Here is a 17,660-nt window from a genome sequence, read left to right on the forward strand (position 1 = left end):
GTGAGGTTGACGTAGCGCATCAGCGTGCGTCTGAGGAGGCGGCCCTGCTCGTCATGGCCGTGAACACAGCTGGAGACCAGGAACATGAGGCGATCGGGCCAAGGCAGATTCACAAACTGGTTCCACCAGCGGTTGACCACCAGGGTCACATAGAAACCTGCAGGGAGGAAGAAGATGAGAATAGAAGGAGATATCGACATCATCTACACCAGGGCTCTACATCCTTCCTGTAGTTTTTAACTCCAACCCTGTTCCTGGAGAGATACCCTCCAGTAGGTTTTAACTCCAACCCTGTTCCTGGAGAGATACCCTCCTGTAGGTTTTAACTCCAACCCTGTTCCTGGAGAGATACCCTCCTGTAGGTTTTAACTCCAACCCTGTTCCTGGAGAGATACCCTCCTGTAGGTTTTAACTCCAACCCTGTTCCTGGAGAGATACCCTCCTGTAGGTTTTAACTCCAACCCTGTTCCTGGAGAGATACCCTCCTGTAGGTTTTAACTCCAACCCTGTTCCTGGAGAGATACCCTCCTGTAGGGTTTAACTCCAACCCTGTTCCTGGAGAGATACCCTCCAGTAGGTTTTAACTCCAACCCTGTTCCTGGAGAGATACCCTCCTGTAGGGTTTAACTCCAACCCTGTTCCTGGAGAGATACCTTCCTGTAGGTTTTAACTCCAACCCTGTTCCTGGAGAGATACCCTCCTGTAGGGTTTAACTCCAACCCTGTTCCTAGAGTTAAAACCTCCAGGACGGTAATCTCTCCAGGAACAGGGTTGGAAATCCCTGGTCTACAGTAAGTCTAAACAGTATTTTGTCAGGTATGACTACAGTAGCAACCAAGGATGAGGTTTGGGTTGAGAAGGGCTGCTTCCGAAATGACATTTAATTTCCTACATAGTGCAGTACTCTTCAGGCTACTTTTGATCCTCAAGCTCAAAACAGAGAATTGACCCCTAGATCATTGTCTAGGGCAACTTCATCCCAGTCAATATCAATATCTTATTGACATAAAGTGAGATACGTAAATGTCATGAAAGCCACTTTGTGCCATTCACACAGAAGCACAACATTATTAAGCGACAATCTGATATGCCATGCAAAGCACTCTAGCACCCAAGCAAACCAACAAACCCAACAATATCCCACTTTCCCTGCTTTGGTCCGACTACTAATGATTTCCTTCCATTAACTCAATCACCAGTTCATTTCCCCACTGGAATCAGTGTCTGTCTGAGAGCTTCTGTTATGTAAGGAGTGAAAAATCACTATCATTAGTTTGTTGCCTGGCACTGTTGAGGATTAGTTGGGTTAATTTGGTTGGATAGTAGCAAGCAGGTCAGACAGTTAACCAGTGTGTTTGTGTGTGCGTGTGCGTGTGTGTGTGGTGATCGAGAAAGTATTGCACTGTTGTCATTCTGTTTTTAGGTGGCTGATACACATTTGCCCGACGACTCAAACTGAATTCTTCCGCTGCTCCTCGCTCCATTACCGCGGAGAAGAAACCAACATCTGTGGGCGTGGCGTAGCGTTTGGCTGGAGCAAAGAGTTTGGGTAGCCAGGCAAGCTACACATGGGGTTGTGGATGAGGTGAATTTCCCACTTAAATTGTAAAGCACTTTCAGCACATCTGGAAAGCACCTATACAGTATTCAGGTAGAAACAGGCATTCTCATCTCAGCACAGCGCTAGTAGCTCGTAGGGTTAATAGGCTGTGAGCTGCTATAAACTACTCAGCAAGCACGCGCTAGTTGTACTGACTTACCAAGCACAAACGTGACTGGAATCTGTTCTGCATACTTGTTACAGTGAAGAGCCAACTTTTCAAAGAAACGCTTTTCAGGGTCTGAGAGAGCAAGTCTAGATAGATAGATGTGTTAATTAATTAAGAAACATTATAGATTTGTTCGCATGCAGTTATTGATATATCACAGCGATACAAATCAATTACAGACCCATCATGCAAAGTCAAATCAAAGGCTCATATGACACCTTCATTTGTATTCACAGTTATAAACAGATTAAAATCAGATAATAGATAATGTTATAGACTATACATACACAAATAACATAACAATTATATTAGACATATTTCATATCACCGAGGACTTGTATTCGTGACAACACTAATGTGTTTAAGGAGAAACCCTTAATAGCTTAATATTATTCCTACCTGTAAACGAGGCTCACCAAGGTATATAACAGTACAAAGACTATAAACTCCCGATAAAGCAGTTTATAGATGCTGCCTCTCCATCGCAGTAGAAGTCTATGGAAACCGAAGAACGTGGCGTTGGCGACTTTACTGGAATACGTCACCGTCATCTTCCTTCAATCACTGCAGAAAAACTACCTAGTCACCCAATTTACACTTAGTTGACAGACACTCCCTTGTCCTTACCGGTTGTGAATGTAGCTGACTTTAAATGAAATCTAAAAGAATAGTTCTGCAGTAAACTACTCTCTCAAGGCAAGCTGTCATGCACAATAATAACCAGTCAAACCACAAAATAACCATTATTTCCATGTTACATGCCGACAGTAGATAAGAAATAACGTTATTAAAAACAATAATAAAAGTAGACATTTTCCACACATACCTTTTGTACCAAATCTAAATCACATTGCTTGTTGTTGCTTTAGGTGTAATATAGTGTATTCCTGAACCGTGAGTCAAGATTGAGCAATCATCAGGTGACCGCCCCGGCCACATTTAGCTGGTTGTCTGTCTGTGTCTGTCTGTCAGTCCAGTTGCCAGTGCGCTCCTGGCTATGGCTGTCTGGGCAAGATGCGCACCATGTCATGGCGGTGGAATAAGATACGCACCATGTCATGGCGGTGGAATAAGATGCGCACCATGTCATGGTGGTGGAATAAGATGCGCACTATGTCATGGCGGTGGGATAAGATGCGCACTATGTCATGGCGGTGGAATAAGATGCGCACTATGTCATGACGGTGGAATAAGATGCGCACTATGTCATGACGGTGGGATAAGATGCGCACTATGTCATGGCGGTGGGATAAGATGCGCACTATGTCATGGCGGTGGGATAAGATGCGCACTATGTCATGGTGGTGGAATAAGATGCGCACCATGTCATGGCGGTGGGATAAGATGCGCACTATGTCATGGCGGTGGAATAAGATGCGCACCATGTCATGGCGGTGGGATAAGATGCGCACTATGTCATGGCGGTGGAATAAGATGCGCACCATGTCATGGCGGTGGGATAAGATGCGCACTATGTCATGGCGGTGGAATAAGATGCGCACTATGTCATGGCGGTGGGATAAGATGCGCAATTGTCATGGCGGTGGAATAAGATGCGCAATTGTCATGGCGGTGGAATAAGATGCGCACTATGTCATGGCGGTGGAATAAGATGCGCACCATGTCATGGCGGTGGAATAAGATGCGCACTATGTCATGGCGGTGGAATAAGATGCGCACCATGTCATGGCGGTGGAATAAAATGCGCACTATGTCATGACGGTGGAATAAGATGCGCACTATGTCATGGCGGTGGGATAAGATGCGCACCATGTCATGGTGGTGGAATAAGATGCGCACTATGTCATGGCGGTGGGATAAGATGCGCACCATGTCATGGTGGTGGAATAAGATGCGCACTATGTCATGGCGGTGGAATAAACACATCATGTTCTGCTGATGTAGATTGAGACTATATTTATCCCTGCGTACAACATGCCTATATAGCCTACCAGCTTTAAACAAAGTAATCAATGGAAACATCTTTGGGATATAATATTTATTGGAATATTATTATTATTATATAGATATATTTGTACACATTTTTATAGAAAAAGCCTCATAAATATTTGGTTTATAGTAGTGCATATGAATGCAGGACTTCAGATGCATTGTAGAAATTGAAATGTCAAAGACTTATTATAGTTGTTTATTACTTTCTCGAATCTATCTCATCCTTTGTTGCATTATTCATACGCTATCAAATATCACTCACAACATGAGATCTGAAAACTGTATCCAACGGACGGCGCTGTTGTCCAAATTATCATGGCAAACAATAAAGCACAATCACAGAAATGCATGGAAGTTGCAGCGATGGGACAAGTCTGTAACTACCAATTGGATATCACGGAATTGGGGAGAAAAAGGGGTAAACAGTTTTAAAAATAACAAAATAAATGCATGCATTTATCTGGTAGAACATGCTCCCATCTATGATCAATAGATTAGCCTGCTAGGGCCTAATAGACGATCAATAGGCCTCTATTGGCTAATCGATAGAGATCTTACATCACATCAGAAGGAAACTCACATTTCATTGTGAACTATAGAACTATTGGCGCATGCATTGCATACAATATCATAATCAAACAGTCGGATACAGTGTTGGACTTGTACATTTAGATACAATGTCGCGATCACAGTTTTGTATTATCTATCGTCTGCTACCATGAAAGGTGAACATGAGATGTGATACCGGTTTTGCGCATGCGCCACTGTGAGGTTGTCGGTTCACTTCTCGTCGGTGCTCTGTTCCCACCCAACCAGCGGAGAAGAAAAGAGCAGGTGAGAGGATGGTCGGATGCTGCTGGCGCTACTAAACCGATGATATTCAGGAAACAGACACTTCATGCACGGCGAAACGGGAGGTTACTGGCGACAGGTAGCGAGAGCACGTCGTGACAGTTGGGTTTATGCGCGGTGGTCACTTTCCGGAGTGTTTTATTCGGCATAGACAGGAGGCGTCGAGAGAGGGGTGAGTTGACAGCTAGCATACTGTAGCTAGGCTAGCTAAAGCGCTAGCCAGCTGGCTGGCTGACTAGCCGTCTTGCTGGTTTCATCGTCTTAAACAACGATATAGTCCAAGGTCATTGTGCATAGAGTTGTATGTCTTATAACATTTTTAAATCAATGGTATTTATTGGGCATGCATTTTAAAGTGAGAAATTGGAGTCTCAGCGTAATTCCTTTACCATGGAATTGCCCACTTGCAATGCATCGGACTATTAGCACATCAATTTGACAGCAATAGCTAGCTTTAATTCATTATCTGTTATGCATTTCATTGAACCATTTTTGGCAACAGATGACTTAGTGTTCACACTAGTTTTAACACTCCTCCACATATGCATAAATTACAATCAGTCCATGTCTGTTAAGGAGACACATTCTGAATATTCTAAGGTTTCACTGTTTCCGAACATTATATCATTCAATGCAGCTGTGGAACATGGATGGTTTGGAGCAAAAGTGTGTTTTGTTAGCCACATCTCTCACCGTCCCTCATAGGCCTACAGACGGTGGTGAGGTGGGTATGAGGAGAGGAGTTGGGAGGAGGAAGGGTTGAAAGGAGAGCTGGGAATCTCTGATACAGTAAATTGATGCCCTGCGTAGGTCAGGTCAGGCAGTGTGCTGAACGGATGTATGTTTACTGATGTTAGTTTTACAACTAAAACCAAATCAATTGAAATGTATTGGTCCCATACCCAGTGAACAGCAGTTGTAAAAGGTGCAGTGAAGTGCTTGTGTGCTCGCTCCCTCAATGTTATTATTGATTCATGTTGTGTAACAATGGAAAGAGTGGTGAAACATAACAAGTAGTAGAAGAGGTAGCCTTTACCAGTGTAAAGGCAACATTAGACTGTGTAATACAACTCTCTCTCTGTGTGTGTGTGTGTGTGTGTGTGTGTGTGTGTGTGTGTGTGTGTGTGTGTGTGTGTGTGTGTGTGTGTGTGTGTGTGTGTGTGTGTGTGTGTGTGTGTGTGTGTGTGTGTGTGTGTGCGTGTAGTCTCTGAGGTGCGTGTAGTCTCTGAGGTGCGTGTAGTCTCTGAGGTGCGTGTAGTCTCTGAGGTGCGTGTAGTCTCTGAGGTGCCTGTAGTCTCTGAGGTGCCTGTAGTCTCTGAGGTGCCTGTAGTCTCTGAGGTGCAGGAAGACAGCTAGGTTGAGCTTTTCAGCAGTCTGATGGCCTGGTGGTAGAAACTGTCTCAGTGTCTGTTGTGCTGAGACCCGATACTCCACTACCACTTGCCAGATGGTAACAGAGTGAACAGTCCGTGGTTTGGGTGACTGGGGTCCTTGAGGATCTTTCGTGCCTTCCTCAGACCCTGCCTGGTGTAGATGTCCTGGAGGGCAGGGAGCTCGCCCCCAGTGGGCCCATGCCGAATTTCTTCAGGCGCCTGAGGTTGAAGAGGTGCTTCTGCACCTTCTTCACCACGGTGGTGGTGTGATTGGACCATGTCAGGTCCTCGGTGATGTGCACGTCGGGGGAACATGAACCTTTTCACCCTCTCCACTGCAGTCCTGTCGATGCTCCTTCCCCTGTTTCCTGTAGTCCACCATCAGCTCCTTTGTTTTGCTGACGTTGAGGGAATGTGGACTCTGCGTTCCCTCATATGGTTAATTAGTATGAAATGCCAATGCCATAAATACATCCATTTGTAGATGTATTTGGTTGTCAGCTCTATGCACGGTGTTAGCCCTGCCATCACCACAACTAAAACAGAGACTATAAGGCCTATTGTTCTGAAGACCCCTCTGTTTATCTGGCTTTACGTTAGATAAACCATGTGGGAGTTACAGAGAGGGGCTCAAACAGGGCTGTAGTACAGTGGGAGTTACAGAGAGGGGCTCAAACAGGGCTGTGGCACAGTGGGAGTTACAGAGAGGGGCTCAAACAGGGCTGTAGTACAGTGGGAGTTACAGAGAGGGGCTCAAACAGGGCTGTGGTACAGTGGGAGTTACAGAGAGGTGCTCAAACAGGGCTGTGGCACAGTGGGAGTTACAGAGAGGGGCTCAAACAGGGCTGTGGTACAGTGGGAGTTACAGAGAGGGGCTCAAACAGGGCTGTGGTACAGTGGGAGTTACAGAGAGGGGCTCAAACAGGGCTGTGACACAGTGGGAGTTACAGAGAGGGGCTCAAACAGGGCTGTGACACAGTGGGAGTTACAGAGAGGGGCTCAAACAGGGCTCTGGTACAGTGGGAGTTACAGAGAGGGGCTCAAACAGGGCTGTGGTACAGTGGGAGTTACAGAGAGGGGCTCAAACAGGGCTGTGGTACAGTGGGAGTTACAGAGAGGGGCTCAAACAGGGCTGTGGTACAGTGGGAGTTACAGAGAGGGGTTCAAACAGGGCTGTAGTACAGTGGGAGTTACATATGTGTTGCATATAATCAATTTCACCTAATTATGACATAACATTGAAGGTTGTGCAATGTAACAGCAATATTTAGACTTAGGTTTGCCACCCGTTCGAAATACGGAATGGTTCCGTATTTCACTGAAAGAATAAACATTTTGTTTTCGAAATGATAGTTTCCAGATTCTACCATATTAATGATCAAAGGCTCATATTTCTGTGTGTTATTATGTTATAATTAAGTCTATGATTTGATATTTGATAGAGCAGTCTGACTGAGCGATGGTAGGCAGCAGCAGGCTCGTACGCATTCCTTCAAACAGCACTTTATTGTGTTTGCCAGCAGCTCTTAGCAATGCTTGAAGTACAGCGCTGTTTATGACTTCAAGGCTACTCCCGAGATTAGGCTGGTGTTAAGGGAATTTTCATTTCCAATAATGCATTTAATCTTTAACCAATTCACCTAGGTTTGTAAGACCCTGGGTTCACTAATAATTGGGCAAAGTCTCAGATTTTATAAAAAAGGTTCAACGATCTTTATTCATGAGTGCTCTAAAGTTAAACATGAGGACTCATTCCTTTTATACACACATTCCTATCTTTAGACCACTCCCTTCTCAAACAACCAGTACTTTTCCACTAACCACAAAGAACCATAAAAGTTGTCACATTCTCCAAGGCTTTCACCTCCCCTCCCCCGTTGGGACCCTCTTGGTTTGAAACCCTCTAATGATTTTCTATTACCTACTCTACAACTTCACTCTGTTTACATCCCTACTAAAGGATATAACATCATAGTATTACAATACTAACAGATCTACCCACATCCTGGTTTTATCTTCCCATGATTCTCAAACATGTCACCCTATCCTATAATGACAGAGTGGAACAATTTAGTCATTATTCTAACACATACAAATGATTCTAACAGCTGGCAATACTGTAGTGCCTATTAGAACATCCAATAGTCAAAGCTATATGAAATACAAATGGTATAGAGAGAAATAGTCAACGTGTCATAATTCCTATAATAACTACAACCTAAAACTTCTTAACTGGGAATATTGAAGAACTGGGAATATTGAACCACCAGCTTTCATATGTTCTGAGCAAGGAACTTAAACATTAGCTTTTTTACATGGCACATATTGCACTTTTACTTTCTTCTCCAACACTTTGTTTTTGCATTATTTAAACCAAATTGAACATGTTTCATTATTTATTTGAGACTAAATAATGTTATTTATGTATTATATTAAGTTAAAATAAGTGTTCATTGTTCATTCAGTATTGTTGTACTTGTCATATATATATATATATATAATCGGTATCGGCCTTTTGTGGGTCTCCAATAATCGGTATCGGCGTTAAAAAATCCTAATCAGTCGACCTCTACTCTGTACGCCTATGTAGATAATCCATTAAAAATCAGCTGTTTCCAGCTACATTAGTCATTTACAACATGTCTACACTGTATTTCTGGTCAATTTGATGTTATTTTAATGGGAAACAAATTTGCTTTTCTTTCAAAAACAAGGACATTTCTAAGTGACCCCAAACTTTTGAACGGTAGTGTCTGGGAAATTTGTTTAGATTAATAATGGACCATTATCATGCACCGGTCCTGAAACGGGCAGAGGGAAAAAAATACATAATCTATGCACTTGAATAGCGAATAGAGGACGCTTTTCCCGTGGTTCATTTTCATGCCAGCCAGGTAGGCTATACTTCTGTTGTAATATAAGCAATGTGCTTAATATTAGGAAAGTTGAGAAATAAATATTGTAGGCCTAGCCTGTACAAAGCTGATGGGATCCTCCTCTTTTTATTAGAGGCCATCACTCTGTTTTCTCCCGCAATTGCATAGCCTATAGAAATGTTGAGCAACAGGAGCTCATTGGCTCTCATGAAGTGTTTGATCAGATTTTCGATTACATTAGCGTTGATGTCAGAGTGATTAGAGGGACAATAGAGTGCTGAGTACCAGGCAGTTAGCAAGTTTGGTAGGCTACTAATGACCATCAGCAGCAGCAGACCTTGGAGAAGCCTAATTACCGTGACTAAACGGTCAAGTGGAATTTCACTGCCTTCATGTGGCAGTAATATGGTCACCGCAACAGCCCTAGGCTCAACCCCCCCGAATGAGAAATGAGCCCCCTAAATACAACAAAACTCAAACTTTGGGCGGGTCTCTAAATAATGCTAAGTTAACCATTCTCCTTAAGAGTTTATTGACCCGTTGCGTCAATCTAAGTAACATAATAAAAACATTTCCATCAAAATCCATCAGTTTAAACTAGAGATCTATCTGCGGTGGAAGGTGGCTGAGCTACAGCAGTGTTGATCAGACAATGAGACAGCCCATCTGCGGTGGAAGGTGGCTGAGCTACAGCAGTGTTGATCAGACAATGAGACAGCCCATCTGCGGTGGAAGGTGGCTGAGCTACAGCAGTGTTGATCAGACAATGAGACAGCCCATCTGCGGTGGAAGGTGGCTGAGCTACAGCAGTGTTGATCAGACAATGCGACAGCCCATCTGCGGTGGAAGGTGGCCGAGCTACAGCAGTGTTGATCAGACAATGAGACAGCCCATCTGCGGTGGAAGGTGGCCAAGCTACAGCAGTGTTGATCAGACAATGAGACAGCCCATCTGCGGTGGAAGGTGGCTGAGCTACAGCAGTGTTGATCAGACAATGAGACAGCCCATCTGCGGTGGAAGGTGGCTGAGCTACAGCAGTGTTGATCAGACAATGAGACAGCCCATCTGCGGTGGAAGGTGGCCGAGCTACAGCAGTGTTGATCAGACAATGAGACAGCCCATCTGCGGTGGAAGGTGGCCGAGCTACAGCAGTGTTGATCAGACAATGAGACAGCCCATCTGCGGTGGAAGGTGGCTGAGCTACAGCAGTGTTGATCAGACAATGAGACAGCCCATCTGCGGTGGAAGGTGGCTGACCTACAGCAGTGTTGATCAGACAATGAGACAGCCCATCTGCGGTGGAAGGTGGCCGAGCTACAGCAGTGTTGATCAGACAATGAGACAGCCCATCTGCGGTGGAAGGTGGCCGAGCTACAGCAGTGTTTATCAGACAATGAGACATCCCGAAAATCGGTCTTCTAACGAAAACGTCTGTTCGTCCAAAAGGTTTGGCCTAAAAACAATCTGACCACTATGGATTGATTTGACTGTTGCGAACACGATGGTGTTCTCCGTTTTTCTCTACGACCCCCAGAAGCCTCCACGGGACTCGTCTGAAGTCGGTACCACCGATGTGCCACCTTCTGTCTGTAGCGTCCAAACCGTTTGGGCTACTAAGGAATATTACCCCACTATGGAAAGGGGAGGCTCTCAAGAACATGATGGTGTTCTCCGTTGTGCTCTGTCAGTATCACAGGACTCATCTGAAGGTAACAAGGTAGAGGTGGAAAAAATGAATGAAGTATGGAGGTAGTTTTGTGCCCACCCAAAAAAATTGTTTAATATGTGTCCAAAAAACCCAAATATTAAAATGAACAGCCCACCTATTACAGCCCCATTCCAGGTGTCCAGACTTTCCTTTCCACACAAAGGTCCTTTTGTCACTAAGATGCATCAATTAGTTCAGGCTACAAGAGTGTTGACCTAATGAAAAATGGCTGGGCCTATAGACTTAGAGAGATCCTGTCCTGGCTGGGCCTATAGACATGGAGAGATCCTGTCCTGGCTGGGTTTATAGATGTGGAGTGGTCCTGTCCTGGCTGGGCCTATAGATGTGGAGAGATCCTGTCCTGGCTGGGCCTATAGATGTGGAGAGATCCTGTCCTGGCTGGGACTATAGATGTGGAGAGATCCTGTCCTGGCTGGGACTATAGATGTGGAGAGATCCTGTCCTGGCTGGGTTTATAGACGTGGAGTGGTCCTGTCCTGGCTGGGCCTATAGATGTGGAGAGATCCTGTCCTGGCTGGGCCTATAGATGTGGAGAGGTCCTGTCCTGGCTGGGTTTATAGATGTGGAGTGGTCCTGGCTGGGACTATAGCCGTGGAGTGGTCCTGTCCTGGCTGGGACTATAGCCGTGGAGAGGTCAGAGTTGTTATACTCTCCTTCCCATGGAAGCCTACATCCACACCTTGGCGAGTGTTTTGTTGACTCACCCTTCAGTATCAGCAAGCAGCGTAGCCGGTGAGTCGGTCCCTCCCTCCAGGACTCCAGACTAACCTTTCCCCCTGGTGTCACTAAGACATTCACATTGCTTTATTAAAACGTGTATTATACTACTGAGACGCTATTCTACAAATCCATTGTTTCATCTTTTCATGTTGTGATAGTAAATATTTTCATGTGCAACCTAATCCAGTGATTGTCATGCATTTTGGGTTGACAATTATGCTGTTATATTTTACTGTTAAAATAGGGCTCCAGAATTTTCAGGTTTGTTTTTGTTCTGTGTAGATGACTTTGCCTGCGTCTTTGTGTGCTAATATCATAGGGGATAATGGAAACTCAAAACACATTAGCTAGATTGCTAACTGTAAATATATCACCCACTGCTAGCAGCCATGTATTCATCTAACAGTAAATGTTTTTCAACATTGTTGCAGTTTTAGCCTACCGCCCAATGAGTCCAATGCAGTCACAACGGCCAATGCACATTCCATATCTCAACACCATATCAAATATCTTGGTTGTAAAATAGTTGCTATTTTAGTTGCTGAGAAATCAAAATGATACCTACAGAAAGCTGATCACATCCTTTCTTCAACTGCGACGACAAGCTAGCTGTGTTTTCCCTGGGAAAGGAGAGAGTGAGTGTATCGCTGGGCACAGCAGTAGGCCCCAGTGAAACAGCTACAGGGGCAGGCAGAGCGGTTCATTACAGGAATCATGCACTTTACTGTTTGACCAAATCATGTTTTTAGCCTCCTAAAAAATAAAACAGGCCATTTTGAGTGAGGTGACCATGTAAAATGTGTAGCTCACAGATGTGACTAATTAAAAATGTAACTTGGACGCACAACATGCAATTAAATGGTGGCAGTCTGGAGCCCTGCCTCCCTCCCTCTCTCTCTCCCCCACTTCCTCCCTCCCCCTCTACCTAGAAGTGTCCCTCCCTTCTCTCCCTCGTTTTGTGTGAGAATTTGTCAGGCTCTCGCTAATATTCACATTTGTTTTCACAGTTGAAGAAATAAAAAATAAAAAACCTGGAGACTGGAGGAGAGGAAGAGAGCCTCGTCCCCTGGTCCGTTCCTCAGACAGCCGGCGGGGCCTCGTCCCCTGGTCCGTTCCTCAGACAGCCGGCGGGGCCTCGTCCCCTGGTCCGTTCCTCAGACAGCCGGCGGGGCCTCGTCCCCTGGTCCGTTCCTCAGACAGCCGGCGGGGCCTCGTCCCCTGGTCCGTTCCTCAGACAGCCGGCGGGGCCTCGTCCCCTGGTCCGTTCCTCAGACAGCCGGCGGGGCCTCGTCCCCTGGTCCGTTCCTCAGACAGCCGGCGGGGCCTCGTCCCCTGGTCCGTTCCTCAGACAGCCGGCGGGGCCTCGTCCCCTGGTCCGTTCCTCAGACAGCCGGCGGGGCCTCGTCCCCTGGTCCGTTCCTCAGACAGCCGGCGGGGCCTCGTCCCCTGGTCCGTTCCTCAGACAGCCGGCGGGGCCTCGTCCCCTGGTCCGTTCCTCAGACAGCCGGCGGGGCCTCGTCCCCTGGTCTGTTTGACACTCAGGGCCGACTGGCACCGTTTGGAATCTAGACGTTGAGAGATGTTGACATGAACTTAGACATATGAACAAGGAAACCACAGTGCAAATGGAGGTTACCTGTGTTTACTTTAGGATCTGTAAGAGATTGACATATTTGAATTAGTTTCGCTGATAAAATCCTGTGTCACAGTCAGACTGTGTATGAGTGTAGCTTAGGTGTTGTGTGTCAGAGATAAGCCTGTAGTTATTAAGGTCTCTGTTCTGCACTGTTGTGCTCTGTTCTGTTGTGCTCTGTTCTGACCTGTTCTGCTCTGTTCTGCTCTGCACTGTTCTGACCTGCTCTGTTCTGCTCTGTTCTGCTCTGTTCTGCTCTGCACTGTTCTGACCTGCTCTGTTGTGCTCTGTTGTGCTCTGCACTGCTCTGCACTGTTCTGACCTGCTCTGGTCTGTTCTGACCTGCTCTGCTCTGTTCTGTTCTGCTCTGTTCTGTTCTGACCTGTTCTGCTCTGCTCTGTTCTGACCTGTTCTGACCTTTTCTGCTCTGCTCTGTTCTGACCTGTTCTGACCTTTTCTGCTCTGCTCTGTTCTGCTCTGTTCTGACCTGTTCTGTTCTGCTCTGTTCTGTTCTGACCTGTTCTGTTCTGACCTGCTCTGTTCCTTTCTGTTCTTTTCTGTTCTGTTCTGTTCTGACCTGCTCTGTTCCTTTCTGTTCTTTTCTGTTCTGACCTGTTCTGACCTGTTCTGTTCTGCTCTGTTCTGTTCTGTTCTGCTTTGCTCTGTTCTGACTTGTTCTGCTTTGCTCTGCTCTGCTCTGTTCTGTTCTGACCTGTTCTGTTCTGTTCTGACCTGCTCTGTTCCTTTCTGTTCTTTTCTGTTCTGTTCTGACCTTTTCTGCTCTGCTCTGTTCTGACCTGTTCTGACCTGTTCTGCTCTGCTCTGTTCTGACCTGTTCTGACCTTTTCTGACCTGTTCTGTTCTGTTCTGCTTTGCTCTGTTCTGACTTGTTCTGCTTTGCTCTGCTCTGCTCTGTTCTGTTCTGTTCTGCTCTGTTCTGTTCTGTTCTGTTCTGTTCTGACCTGCTCTGTTCCTTTCTGTTCTGACCTGCTCTGTTCTTTTCTGTTCTGTTCTGACCTGTTCTGCACTGCTCTGTTCTGATCTGCTCTGTTCTGCTCTGCTCTGTTCTTTTCTGTTGTGACCTGCTCTGTTCTGATCTGCTCTGTTCTGTTCTGCTCTGTTCTTTTCTGTTCTGACCTGCTCTGTTCTTTTCTGTTCTGTTCTGACCTGTTCTGTTCTGACCTGTTCTGATCTGCTCTGTTCTTTTCTGTTGTGACCTGCTCTGCTCTGTTCTGTTCTGACCTGTTCTGTTCTGTTCTGACCTGCTCTGTTCCTTTCTGTTCTGACCTGCTCTGTTCTTTTCTGTTCTGTTCTGACCTGTTCTGCACTGCTCTGTTCTGATCTGCTCTGTTCTGCTCTGCTCTGTTCTTTTCTGTTGTGACCTGCTCTGTTCTGATCTGCTCTGTTCTGTTCTGCTCTGTTCTTTTCTGTTCTGACCTGCTCTGTTCTTTTCTGTTCTGTTCTGACCTGTTCTGTTCTGACCTGTTCTGATCTGCTCTGTTCTTTTCTGTTGTGACCTGCTCTGCTCTGTTCTGTTCTGCTCTGTTCTGCTCTGCTCTGTTCTTTTCTGTTGTGACCTGCTCTGTTCTTTTCTGTTGTGACCTGCTCTGCTCTGTTCTGTTCTGTTCTGCTCTGTTCTGTACTGTTCTGACCTTCTCTGTTCTGTTGTCTCAGTGTGATGTCTCAGGACATTTAGGACTAATCATTGTGTTCTTATCTCTCACACACTCACAGCCACTATGTATAGACAATTAGCCACACCGACTCACAGCCACTATGTATAGACTATTAGCCAGACCGACTCACAGCCACTATGTATAGACAATTAGCCACACCGACTCACAGCCACTATGTATAGACTATTAGCCAGACCGACTCACAGCCACTATGTATAGACTATTAGCCAGACCGACTCACAGCCACTATGTATAGACTATTAGCCAGACCGACTCACAGCCACTATGTATAGACTATTAGCCAGACCGACTCACAGCCACTATGTATAGACAATTAGCCAGACCGACTCACAGCCACTATGTATAGACAATTAGCCAGACCGACTCACAGCCACTATGTATAGACAATTAGCCACACCGACTCACAGCCACTATGTATAGACTATTAGCCACACCGACTCACAGCCACTATGTATAGACTATTAGCCACACCGACTCACAGCCACTATGTATAGACAATTAGCCAGACCGACTCACAGCCACTATGTATAGACAATTAGCCAGACCGACTCACAGCCACTATGTATAGACAATTAGCCAGACCGACTCACAGCCACTATGTATAGACTATTAGCCAGACCGACTCACAGCCACTATGTATAGACTATTAGCCAGACCGACTCACAGCCACTATGTATAGACTATTAGCCAGACCGACTCACAGCCACTATGTATAGACTATTAGCCAGACCGACTCACAGCCACTATGTATAGACTATTAGCCAGACCGACTCACAGCCACTATGTATAGACTATTAGCCAGACCGACTCACAGCCACTATGTATAGACTATTAGCCAGACCGACTCACAGCCACTATGTATAGACTATTAGCCAGACCGACTCACAGCCACTATGTATAGACTATTAGCCAGACCGACTCACAGCCACTATGTATAGACTATTAGCCAGACCGACTCACAGCCACTATGTATAGACTATTAGCCACACCGACTCACAGCCACTATGTATAGACTATTAGCCAGACCGACTCACAGCCACTATGTATAGACAATTAGCCAGACCGACTCACAGCCACTATGTATAGACAATTAGCCACACCGACTCACAGCCACTATGTATAGACTATTAGCCACACCGACTCACAGCCACTATGTATAGACTATTAGCCAGACCGACTCACAGCCACTATGTATAGACAATTAGCCAGACCGACTCACAGCCACTATGTATAGACTATTAGCCACACCGACTCCTCCTCCATGCTTCACGGTGGGAACCACAGACGCGGAGATCATCCGTTCACCTACTCTGAGTGTGCAAAGCTGTCAAGGCAAAGGGTGGCTATTTTGAAGAATCTCAAATACAAAATATATTTTGATTTGTTTAACACTTTTTTTTGGTTACTACATGATTCCATATGTGTTATTTCATAGTTTTGATGTTTTTACTATTATTCTACAATGCAGAAAATAGTACAAATAAAGAAAAACCCTTGAATGAGTAGGTGTGTCCAAACTTTTGACTGGTACTGTATATGAGGGTGATAACTGTAGCTTCCTTCTCAATAGACCAATAGGATGAGGGTGATAACTGTAGCTTCCTTCTCAGTAGACCTATAGGATGAGGGTGATAACTGTAGGTACCTTCATTATCAACAGAAGGTTGAGTCTAGTACTTATTGTAGTAATTATCAATATGTACTAGACTCAACCTTCTGTTGATAATGATGAATACTACAATATGTACTAGACTCAACCTTCTGTTGATAATGATGTGATTACTACAATATGTACTAGACTCAACCTTCTGTTGATAATGATGTGATTACTACAATATGTACTAGACTCAACCTTCTGTTGATAATGATGACTACTACATTATCTGTACTAATGACTGACTAGTCCTGGTAGAATCTGTTGATAATGATGACTACTACATTATCTGTACTAATGACTGACTAGTCCTGGTAGAATCTGTTGATAATGATGAATACTACATTATCTGTACTAATGGCTGGCTAGTCCTGGTAGAATCTGTTGATAATGATGAATACTACATTATCTGTAATAATGACTGACTAGTCCTGGTAGAATGTGCATTCTGAAGTTTGTAGAAGAACGGCTTCACTGCCTTTCAGTGCCTTCTCTTCAAGGTTGACCCCAGATATTCTGTGTTGCCATGGATAGGGAGAGAGTATTCCCATAGTGTAAAGGTTTGCCAAGGTGTCAGACTGCCAACTCATATAGCCGGTAAGCTAAGGACATCCACAGACAATAGACCGAGTAGTAGCAGTAACAGTAGAGAAAATACAGACGGATGTCAGCCATCGTTTTAGGTCAGAGTTGGGCTGCTATGGGGGGGGGGGGGGTGGTTCTGGTGCCTTTCCCCCCCAACAGTAGGCCCATTCTGGGGGGGAGGGGGCTCTGGTGCCTTTCCCCCCCAACAGTAGGCCCATTCTGGGGAGGGGGGGGTGGTTCTGGTTCCTTTCCCCCCCCCCCAACAGTAGGCCCATTCTGGGGGGGGGGGCTCTGGTGCCTTTCCCCCCCAACAGTAGGCCCATTCTGGGGAGGGGGAGTGGTTCTGGTGCCTTTCCCCCCCAACAGTAGGCCCATTCTGGGGAGGGGGGGTGGTTCTGGTGCCTTTCCCCCCCCAACAGTAGGCCCATTCTGGGGAGGGGGGGGTGGTTCTGGTGCCTTTCCCCCCCAACAGTAGGCCCATTCTGGGGGGTATCACCATCCCTGCAGCACCTGAGCAGTGTAAGTGGATCCGACCCAGATCCTACCCAGAGTCTGCTGTCTGTCCAAGGCTAGATAGAAGGGTGTAGGGTTACTGTGGTTCCCTAGGGAACGGAGAGGACAGACTACAGTCTACTGAGTGGCTGTAGTGGAGGGGCTTTAGTCAGCCAGGGTCTGTGTCCCAAATGGCACCCTATTCCCTATATACTGCACTACTTTTGACCAGGGCCCATAGGCCTCAGCTGACACTAGGGAATAGGGTAGCATTTAGGAGGCAGACAGTTAGCCTTCTGTCAGTGTAAATGTTCTGGACGTTGTGGA

At 45.8% G+C, this 17,660-nt stretch overlaps 2 protein-coding genes across 5 annotated transcripts in view; one reads left to right on the forward strand and one right to left on the reverse strand.

The window, feature by feature from the left end:
• LOC123728286 (bestrophin-3-like) overlaps nucleotides 1–2,765 on the reverse strand; it is a 10,726-nt gene extending 7,961 nt beyond the window's left edge. The window contains exons 1-4 of one of the 2 annotated variants that reach the window (XM_082977986.1): nucleotides 2,596–2,762; nucleotides 2,169–2,333; nucleotides 1,761–1,855; nucleotides 1–157 (exon numbers count right to left, since the gene is read on the reverse strand). The exon at nucleotides 1–157 is cut by the window's left edge and continues 77 nt beyond it. In XM_082977986.1, coding sequence (XP_082834112.1) covers nucleotides 1–157; nucleotides 1,761–1,855; nucleotides 2,169–2,320 — 404 coding nt within the window. In that variant the 5' untranslated portion in view covers nucleotides 2,321–2,333; nucleotides 2,596–2,762. Of the gene's footprint in view, nucleotides 158–1,760; nucleotides 1,856–2,168; nucleotides 2,334–2,595 lie in introns of both variants that reach the window. The other variant, XM_082977987.1, reaches the window with a different exon arrangement.
• A 1,715-nt stretch (nucleotides 2,766–4,480) lies between these two features.
• The window catches only part of LOC123743807 (rab-3A-interacting protein), a 110,354-nt gene continuing 97,174 nt past the window's right edge, over nucleotides 4,481–17,660 (forward strand). Inside the window, exon 1 of one of the 3 annotated variants that reach the window (XM_082977989.1) lies at nucleotides 4,481–4,746. The gene's annotated coding sequence lies outside the window, so the exon portion shown is untranslated. The remainder of the gene's footprint in view (nucleotides 4,747–17,660) is intronic. The other 2 variants (XM_082977991.1, XM_082977990.1) reach the window with 2 other exon arrangements.

The sequence above is a fragment of the Salmo salar genome, chromosome 07 (genome assembly GCF_965601325.2).
Source record: "Salmo salar chromosome 07, fSalSal1, whole genome shotgun sequence".
In the NCBI taxonomy this organism is placed as follows: domain Eukaryota; kingdom Metazoa; phylum Chordata; class Actinopteri; order Salmoniformes; family Salmonidae; genus Salmo; species Salmo salar.